The sequence below is a fragment of the Cherax quadricarinatus genome, chromosome 69 (genome assembly GCF_038502225.1).
Source record: "Cherax quadricarinatus isolate ZL_2023a chromosome 69, ASM3850222v1, whole genome shotgun sequence".
Classification (NCBI taxonomy): domain Eukaryota; kingdom Metazoa; phylum Arthropoda; class Malacostraca; order Decapoda; family Parastacidae; genus Cherax; species Cherax quadricarinatus.
The window spans coordinates 514,554-525,680 of record NC_091360.1 but is presented as its reverse complement, the minus strand read 5'-3'; the positions used below and the strand labels follow the sequence as shown (position 1 = coordinate 525,680).

The 11,127-nt window shown below is 35.4% G+C and overlaps 1 protein-coding gene across 1 annotated transcript in view; it reads right to left on the bottom strand.

Moving 5' to 3' along the window:
- Positions 1–264: 264 nt before the first annotated feature.
- The window catches only part of LOC128701840 (uncharacterized), a 39,831-nt gene continuing 28,968 nt past the window's right edge, over positions 265–11,127 (bottom strand). Inside the window, exon 13 of the mRNA XM_053795764.2 lies at positions 265–10,718. Within this exon, the coding sequence (XP_053651739.2) occupies positions 10,622–10,718 (97 nt within the window). The 3' untranslated portion in view covers positions 265–10,621. The remainder of the gene's footprint in view (positions 10,719–11,127) is intronic.

Sequence of the window (11,127 nt, the reverse complement as noted above, 5' to 3'; positions counted from 1 at the left end):
TAACCGGTTTCCCTGAATCCTTTCACAAAATATTACCCTGCTGTCACTCCAACAGCTCATCAGGTCCCAAAAACCATTCGTCTCTATTCACCTTAACACACACATATGCCTGCTGCATGTCCAAGCCCCTTTCACACAATCTTTTACCCCCTCCACCCTGTCCTAGGATGACTCCTACCCTTCCTCCTTGTAGGTTTTCTTATATACAGCATTATTTTTCTTTTTGCACTGCCTGTCATACTTTAGGAATAAAAAATTACCAAATCATCTGTAATACTGCTATTTATGGTCATAACACAACTGCTTAATTTCCAACACACAATACACTAACAGGATGATGATCATTATATTTTCAACCTATTCACAATTTGTACTTCACATACTGTAATATGAAAATATTTATATGTATTATATTTAGCATTTATATATACATTGCTGTATATATGCACACAGCTCTCATGTGCATGTTCATGACAAAAAAAATAACATTAAAAATAATATAACATAACCATGAAGGAAGAATGCATTAAGAAATTGGTTGCCTACTTCAGCATTTACATAATTAACCACACATCCTTGTTTACATAATTAACCACACATCTTCATAACAGCTACCAAAGATATGTATATAAATATACATGAATTTGCAATTTCCTATTTAATATTTCCCTTATGGTTATGTTATTATTGTATACATACAGTATATGTGCCTTTTTTCACTTTCTATATAGTACTGTATACCATTTTAGCCTCTTCAAACATGCTTTAATAATATTGATTGCATTCAGAATTCTCTCCTCTTTTCTTCCTTTAATGATAAAATTCTAGTACAGTGTATGTTTTTTCTAAGGATTTATTTCACCTAAGTCCTTCAAAGCCTGACTAACACTTTTGCAGTAGCTTCTACCAATGTGAAATATGCAAACACTGTGTCCACACCAGTAACTTCATTCATTAACAGAAAGAGGTTCTGAGATTTTCAGAAAACATTTTCATACTGCTAGAATATGCATACAAAACAAAAGAATGTTTCACATCTAACTTGAAAATAATATAATACTAGTAGCATTTATTTTATAGCCAACAGAGATAAAATCACAGTGAATTATTCAAAGTTAATAATGTACTCCATTACAAGAAACAACTGCCTATTCAAAGTTAATAATGTACTCCATTACAAGAAACAACTGCCAAGTTCAATTTGAAGGCCTTATATAAAAGATAAAAGCATTATATCCATACACTGTCTGACAATACAATCATTCATTCATACCCAAATCTAAAACACTTTGCATAAAATCAGAAAAATAATTTGAAAAGCTGCAGCTGTTTATATTTTAAGTTACACATTAATACAGTGGACCCTCGACCAGCGATGGCATCGATTAACGATAAATCTGACTAGCGATACATTTTATCGCAAAAATTTTGCCTCGATTAGCGCTAAAAAACTCGACCAACACTATTCCTTCCGTCTGAGACGCGTCCACTTCTGGCCAGTGTTTACAAACCAGCCAGCCACCGCGGTCGCTTCCAAGCATACAATCGGAACATTTCATATTATCACAGCCGTTTTAGTGATTGCACCTGCAAAATAAGTCACCATGGGCCCCAAGAAAGCTTCTAGTGCCAACCCTACAGCAAAAAGGGTGAGAATTACTATGGATATGAAGAAAGAGATCATTGCTAAGTATGAAAGTGGAGTGCATGTATCCGAGCTGGCCAGGCTGTACACAAAACCCCAATCAACCATTGCTACTATTGTGGCCAAGAAAACGGCAATCAAGGAAGCTGTTCTTGCCAAAGGTGCAACTATGTTTTCGAAACTGAGATCGCAAGTGATAGAAGATGTTGAGAGACTGTTATTGGTATGGATAAACGAAAAACAGATAGCAGGAGATAGCATCTCTCAAGCGATCATATGTGAAAAGGCTAGGAAGTTGCATGACGATTTAATTAGAAAAATGCCAGCAACTAGTGATGTGAGGGAATTTAAGGCCAGCAAAGGTTGGTTTGAGAGATTTAAGAATCGTAGTGGCATACATAGTGTGATAAGGCATGGTGAGGCTGCCAGTTTGGACCAAAAAGCAGCTGAAAAATATGTGCAGGAATTCAAGGAGTACATAGACAGTGAAGGACTGAAACCTGAACAAGTGTTTAATGGTGACACTGACAACGTTGTGAAACACGTTAGGAATGTCATAAAGGAACGGGAGGTACAGGCCTCTATGGGCAGATATGTTGTGCGACAGAGGTCCAGTGACTCTCAAGCTGGTCCTAGTGGCATTAAAAGAAGGGAAGTAACCCCGAAAAAGGACTTGCCACCTCAAGTCCTAATGGAAGGGGATTCCCCTTCTAAACACTAAGACCATCAACACACTCCCCTCTTCCCATCCCATCAATCATCACCAGATCTTCAATAAAGGTAAGTGTCATGTAACTGTGCATCTCTTCTTCAGTTTGTGTGTATTAAAATTAATATTTCATGTGTTAAAATTTTTTTTTTTCAATACTTTTGGGTGTCTTGCACAGATTAATTTGATTTCCATTATTTCTTACGGGGAAAATTAACTTGACTAACGATTATTTTGACTAACGATGAGCTCTCAGGAACGGATTAATAGCATTAGTCGAGGGTCCACTGTAGTTACTATCGGTAAAGAATTAACTGATCATATACATAATTTATCACAGTAATTTTAACTTTGTAAACTACTATATAATTCTATACAGTAGTACAATTTCAATAAAGCACCAATTGTAAGAAAAAATGATTTCAGTTGTAGTACATAACCTTACTTAAAGTGTAGGAACAGAAGTCTTAAAACCCACACACTAAACATTTTACACATTACAGTATTCCAGTGGTTAGTTAGTCAAAGTTCACTTACTACGATATTTAATACAGGTATAAAATTTATCAAGAAATATAATGTGCTAACATATTAAAAGTACTACACATGTAAGTAGCATACCTTCATGATCAACATTTTCGTTCTGCTGAACAATATGAAAAGTGGAATGAAGAAAACATCAGCATTTTTGAAAAAAAAATTGAATATTCTCATTATGGGACTTGCTTCTACTGCAGTCCACAACATGTCTGTCACATCTTTAGCATTTCCTTTATCATTTGAGGTGCCATCATGGCCAAAATCCTGGTTAGTGAACAAATCGATTCTTTAATGTTTCATGTTTGTGGGATTGTGAAGATATTATCTTCTGCATCTGTAAATTAGGCTCAGAGTTCCATAAGAAAATATGGTAATTAAGCTTCATAGCTCTGATCTCCCACAGACCTGCATTTTTTCCTCCATTGTTTGAATTTGGTGTTTATTCTTTTCTGCTACACAATGCTGCAGTTGTGTGTGTTTTGCCACTAATGGCATACAAAAAGCATTCAAACTTAAGTGATGAGTGTTGCCACTGGAGCAAATAAAAACACATTACAGTTGTCCCCTAATTCACTGTGGCCTTAATTCATGGAATACAATTATTCAACTTTATACCCAAATTTTTTAAGCTTACTGTATGATGCATAAACTGAAAACTAACTATATCAAATTATGTATATTGTGTTTGTTCTTGCTTTCAATATTAACCATATTAGAACACAATTTAAGGAATATGGTCTCAAACACAAAATAAAACCAAATATGAAAAACATTTTTATGCAGACAATTTTCTATTTTCAAATTGTGGGACCTCCTGAAATGAAACCCTATGTGAATTCATGGAACCTACTATATTATACAGAAAATAGAAATCTACAGGTGTTTTATAAGGGCCTGTAAGACTCAGTGTTGATGTTTCAGCAACATAAAGTGTTAGAAACAGCTGAAGTTCTATGCTGACTTGCCAAGCATAAATCAACTCACAGCATTTGATTGACAGACACTGATGAGTTACAGTACATATGATTTACACAAAAGCCCATTAAGGGTGTACCTATTACTGACCCAATCTTCACAGTAAAGGCCAGTTTCATGAAGAGCTCAAAAGTAGCAAGTCATGAATTTTCTGCTATATGACTGCACTACTGTAATAGGTTCATGTTATGCCATCTGTTACCAACAAAATACACAAAAATAGAAAAATTTATATTGTACAGTACTTCATTAGAACCCAAAATGTACTAAATAACTTCTCTCTCTTTTCTCTGTTAATTATTAATGTAATTAAAATAACCGAGTACTGGAGGGGGCGCACCATAAGTTTGGTACATCTACAGACAATACATACATTCAAACTTCAAAATGTATTTGATTGCTTTGGGGAGGAGCAAATGTCTATTTAGCAAAGATTTCCATTAAAACATTATCAAATGCATTTGTATATGGGAAATAAACCTATAATGTTACTTTTACTATTCCTAGTTATGACATCTTTTGCCACTTTTGTATTCCATACTGTTTGTGTGTAAGATGTAACAATGTGATTTTTTTTATATGGGAAACATTTTTTTGGCTGACTGAACCATAAATAAGCGTGCATCAATCACAACCTTCGATCATTGCTGCCACAAAATATCTTACCATCATGTCATCATAAGAAATGTAGTAAGATGCCACATCTCACCACTGGCAATATAATTAGTCTATCATTGACAACTATGGGACCTGGACCCTATTGATTTAAGAAAAATTTAAGAGTAAAACCTCCCAAAAAACACAGGATATTATTGAATTCATGGAAAGCACTAAGTCCATGCAAGTCATTCAGCTCTATGCTGGAAGGACAAATGAGAAGGTTAAGGGAAAAAAGTGAAATGTTGAGCAAAGAACTATGACAAAAGACAAGTCAGAGTCAGTGTAACAAACCAGTGTTAGGCAAGAAGTCATATATTAAAAACAAGCACTAAACCTCTATGGGTCATACAGCCTAGAAATGGAATACACATATATTAATAAGTAGGAATGCCAGAGGAGGGTAGACAGACCACCAGTAAGCACATCATTGATGAAGGTCCTTTAAATGAAGCTAACACACACACAGATGAATGGAACAATCAATCAATAGACATTAGAGATTATCAGAATGGCTTGACAATTTTTACTGAGGCTGGAAGCTTCTATAAAATAGCTATGCATGATGCTAGAGTGAACAAAATGAGTCAAACCAGGTATCATTTCCTAGAACCAAAGACATTGAAGGAAAGCAACCAGAAACCCTACTGTGGTCTGATAAAAGAAACTGTTTATTTGTCACTAATACAGATCAATAACCCAGAGTGCTGTCAGGAGCTGAGACACCCATTGCCACTTTGCAACGAATGTAAGGGTGCCGTTGCTGACTGTCTACTCTCCTCTCCAACAGTCACAGCTTTAAAGTACCATTGATATGATTTCTCCACTAACACTGTTTTATAATATATACATACAACACCTAGGGAATGAGAAATAATTCTGGTTAATCAAAGGAAGGTGTTTGTATCTCCAATTCCTTTGACCAAGAACCCTTCAGCATCACAGCACCCCCATCAAAGAATCACAGTACTATAACTGTAAGCTCTTTCCCCGCTCCATGCTTACCCCTGAGGCTCTTCCCTTGACACCTTCCCCTCTCCCTCCATCATCTAGTTCATCTCTGCCATGAAGCACTGAATAACCATCAGTGGTTTAGCACCTACCTTAAAAATAATAAAGTATACTCTCAAGAGCTGCATTAGAACCAATAAATGATTAAAAAATAATTGCCTGCAGGAGATTGAAAGGTTCTGTACATGGAGCATACAAAGGAATCAGTAAGTACAGTGCCTTGAGCCTCAGAATAGGCAGGGGCCAAGTGAAAAATAAGTTTCACATCTACTAAAGATGCAGTACATCTATCATTGAATGAATAGCAATGTGGACAAAAGTACTGAGAATAGAATGCAGCTCTGCTGTGAAACTACTAACCAACTGCTGCAGTCAGCCTTGGATCATGCAAAAAGTAAAAACAGCTACATACCCTACTCCTTCAGAGGGCTTGGAGCCATCTTTGTGCTCATTAGTAGCATCAAAGTGTAATCAGAATCAAGGAAGAGAGAGCAAGAGCCCAAAGAAGAGAAATGAGACTTCTTGAATGGGAGATGGGTGAGGCACATTTGAACCATAGGAATTTCAAAGATGGAACAGAAGTAAGAAACAGAATACACAGCGATAGGACAAGGAACCTAAATCTGAAGAGATGCAAATGAACTATTAATACTCTAAACTGTTAGCTATATTAATGTTTGTAATAACTACAGGCCATAGGCTTACGAAGGCCACCAAAATGATCAAGAAAATGAAAACAATAGACACCTTGGTTATTGTACATGGAAGGGAAGTTTGACTCAAAATTGAATGGCCTCAAAGATATAGATGCAATCCATGATGATGAATTATATCTAAACCTGCATAGGTCATACAACAGTAGATGCAGGAGCAGAGGAATATACCTAGTACCAATTGTCTAGTTTAAATAAGACTAAGACTGAATGAAAAGGGGGAAAAGTCCATCTGCCTCCCACAAACATTCAGGTTTAAGAAAGGCAACATGAGGCTTCCATAACACATGGCACTCAAAGAACCCAAACAATTAAACAGTTTAGCAGTCCACAGTAAGACAGCCATACAAGAATGGTGAGAAGCAGTCCCAAAATAAAGGGAGGAGCAGTGAGCCACCCAAAAAAAGCAGGTCACTGGGCACAAAAATATGATTATGTAAGGGATGATACTACATATACACACAAGTAATTTTACAATTAAGTTATAGTTGCAGGAACCCTCAAAAGCTGCTTTTCCTGGGGACCCAACAACTGGCCATCTGTCACTAGCAAGGAAGGAAGGATTGATAAATTATAGAGGGAAAGTAACTGAACTCATTTTTGGAGAAAGAACTTATAACCATGTGAAGCCCAATCAGAAGTAGTATACAGTTTATAGCATGTTGCAGCCAGGTTGATGCCAGATGAATGTTTTTGCCAGTACAAGCAAATGACAAAAATCATCCTCATACAAGACCAAGTCCAAGAAGGAAAACTGGAGGAGAGTCCATTGATGGCAATTAAGAACAACAAAGTACTGAGTACAAACACATATAACACACCATCTTTGACTAAGTTGGGGGAAAGTTATTATTGATTTGAAAACAAAAGCAACTGTTCCACTATTTATAATTGTACACAACAAAGAACAAGAGAATCTATGATCATGTGCATGTGCATGTGTGTGTGTGTGTTTACTGTCATAACTTTATTCTAAACACTATATGCTTAACTTTACCACTTGCTTTATAAACTACTTGGTGAAACCAAATCACGTTTTTCATTCTACAGAGCTATCCATTATGAAGATATATTTCTGCAACAATCGTGCTACTGTTGCACTAAATCAAGCTTTTACTGTACTGCCATTGTTTCTTCCTTCAACTGGATACCTGATTAATTTATATATTACACTGAACTTCCTGCAGTTTATGAACACATTTTGTTCATACAACCTGGAATGCCAACACTCACTTTAAAAATCTTTTATACAAATGGACGGACAATATCACAAGGATTTTGTAAGTGTTGGATCTGATCCAATAAGTACAGTGACAGAAGACTAATGATACAGCACCTAACACCTACTCTGGAAAATAATACATTTGCTCACATGTAGCTATAAAATATTATTGCTTACTCTGGGAAGCTACACTTGTCCTAGTTGCCCTGCACTCTCTTTACTGATGGAATCATAAGTTTTGAACATTGAAAAAGTTACGTATAATAACGCTGTTATGTAAATATTCTATTAGCATAATTTATTATCTTCTATATTTACACTTAGGTACATATCTGCATAATGATACATACACAATGTATGCATATAAAGTGCTATTTAGTCACAACGAAGAGCTGCCACTACAGTAATCCTCCTCGGTGAACAAACTTCAGACTACAATGCCATATATTTGTTCTACAAAAGCTTGACAACTAATCTCCAACCATTATATTGTACAATTTATCAGATAATACATTCTCAATCAATAAACTAGTCAAACTATGAAGGCACAGTTGTCCCCCACTTAGCAATCATGATGTATTCCTAAGAAATAAATTACAAGGAAATTTTACACAAATCTTAAACCAATTTTTCCTCAGACACCCATGTTATAATTGGGGATGCAGGCCAGGGGAAAAGTGTCTTCACAATAATTTTCTTACCAAATTCGACTTTTGATATATAATGTATGTATTGGACACCAAATGTCTTTAAAAATGGAATGAACAGATTATTTTTTGTATTCATAGTTAAGTGCAAAACCCCTAGTTAGTATTATAACTTAAATTGTCAATAAAACTGTATTATCTCTTCATATTAACATTCTTGTTTTAATATACAGAGTTTTGTTGATTAAAATACTACTTACATTTAATAATCTCATTTTCAGATAACTTAAATAAATTAAACCAACTTAGCAAATCTAAAATCAATTATGAAAAGTCAAGAAGTTTGAGGGTCTAGATTTAGTCTTCCCAAAATGTTCAAAGTAACCAGGGAAGTGAAAGTGCTTTTCCAAATACATCAAAATTCATCAAATAAAACAATTTGTGTGTTTGTAAGGGTCATACAGTACTTTGTTAATTGCAGGTAATCTGGTTTGATCCAATTCACTGGATTGAAAGCTCTTCAGCATCAAGGCATACACAGGAAGGGAGGAATGTATTGTGTACATTACACAGTATACATAATACAATAAAAGTAACAAGATGTAAGTTAGATTTTCTCTTATTTTGACTAAATTTTTTTTTTTTTTTTTTGTATTTGGCCGTTTGGTTCAAATGCGTAATGGGTTTTTTTTAGGGGGTAAAGGTCAAGAAATGTGAAATAAAATTTTGGCAATGTGTTAACTACATAACACAATAATTATGATTAAAATTTTAAAATAATTTTTCACTGTATATGAGTGGTGCTTATGTGATAAACTTATTTTTAATAATAAAAACAACCAAGAAATTAATTTTATCTATAGATTCGTAATGAGGATTATTTTTTATTATATAATATTTATACAATATCAAATGCACTGATTTATTATTTATGATATTTTGGTGTATGTGCAAGTTGACCAAAATCAGTCAAGAAATGAGAAATTTTGTTTGTGTTTTAGTTAATAATGACAGCTGCTCTAAGGAAGTTATTAAGCAAAGAACAGTTGGACTCTAAACAAACTTGTTCCCTAATGTATCTTTAGTCAGAGAACAAAATTATACAGCACTGCTAAGTGGGGGATTTCTATACATCTCTTTACTAATAGATTTTTTGGCCAGTTTCATTTGGGTCAACTCATCTAACATTAAACAAAGATGCTGACAGGCATTTTCTGCCTCAGGCATAGTCAATATACATTTACCAAACACATGGTCACACAATGTACTTTGTTAACAACACCATCAAACTTAACCACCAGTCTTACATAGCTCATCCTTATAGAAACATTCAAGAAATCATGCTCCACAAAATTCAGGAGGTAATTTCTTTGATATGAAAGATTAGAATGTCTATGACCCTTGTATAATACTGGGTCCAAATCCTTACAAAGATCAACAAAACTACATCAAATTCCGCTGCAAGCTCCAATCTTTTCCATGATCCATAAACCCAGCTCCAAGCACCAATCTTCTCCATGATTTATAAACTCAGCTACAAGCACCAATCTTTTCCCATGATCCATAAAACCAGCTGCAAGCTCCAATCTTTTCCCATTATCCATAAACCCAACTGTGAGCACCAATCTCTTCCTATAATCCATAAAACCAGCTGTATGCACCAATCTTTTCCCATTATCCATAAATCCAGTTGCGAGCTCCAACTGTTCTGTGACAAAAGTAATCCAGCTGTGAGCTCCAATCTTTTCACCGAGTCAGAAATCAGAAAAGTACCTGTGTGCCTTGACTGGTTTCAACAATAATGTTATAATATTTTCTCTATCATTTCCCTATGCCAAAAGCATTTTGAAATTAGATTTGATCAAATGTAGTAATCACTTGAAAATAATGGATTATTTATGAATTTAAGCATAATATATGATGTTTATAATGAATTCAGGTGACAAGAATGGGAAACTGCATAAAACTACAGTGGACCCCCGCTTAACGATCACCTCCAAATGCGACCAATTATGTAAGTGTATTTATGTAAGTGCGTTTGTACGTGTATGTTTGGGGGTCTGAAATGGACTAATCTACTTCACAATATTCCTTATGGGAAAAAATTCGGTCAGTACTGGCACCTGAACATACTACTGGAATGAAAAAAGTTCGTTAACCGGGGGTCCACTGTACTAAGGTTTCATACTAAAGTCTCCATAAAGTCATCAACATTAGTTATTTGGTATTTGTATGAAATACATCCTAACAGCCACAGGCACTAATCTCCTACTGAAACACAATTCAGTCATGTCAATTCACATATGAAACTGCCAAAAATCAACTTTAAATCTGTAACCAACAAATATTACCCCACATATTCTACATATTTAAATTACATTTTCCACAGATGTATTTACCTTCTAACCAACATGATTTTAATGCTTTGGGCATTCAGAAAATACTGAATGATATCAAAAGAGCACAAAGAACAATGTTGCAACTTGTGAGCCACCTGCACTGCTATCCATTAAGTGATGACTGGATAGCACTTCTCTGCTGAGACTGTCTACGCCGCAAGCTCTCCCGTAGTGAAGATGGGATGCCAGACAGAAACTCCCTATAGAAAAGATGATTTAGTACATAAAATTATATCCAATAAGTTTCTAAAGCTAGTATACAAGAGTGAGTGAGTGTGTAAGTGTTAGAAAGTATAAGAGGGACAGAATATAAGAGAGCAAGAGTATAAAGTGAGTGTAAGAGAGAGTGTGACTTTACTCACCTGTTTCACCCATTTGTGGTTGCAGGAGCCAAGTCTCAGCTCCTGGCCCTGCCTCTCAACTTGCCACTTGCCAAATTCCCTCCCTCCTAGAATTAGGGGCTCTATTGTGCCCACCCTTAAAACTATGCATGGAACCTGCTGCCATTACACTGAGATCATTCCACTGCTGAACTGCCCTGAGACTGAAGAAATACTTTCTGATATCCCTGTGGTTCATCTGCGCTTTTTAACATCCATCTGTGACCCC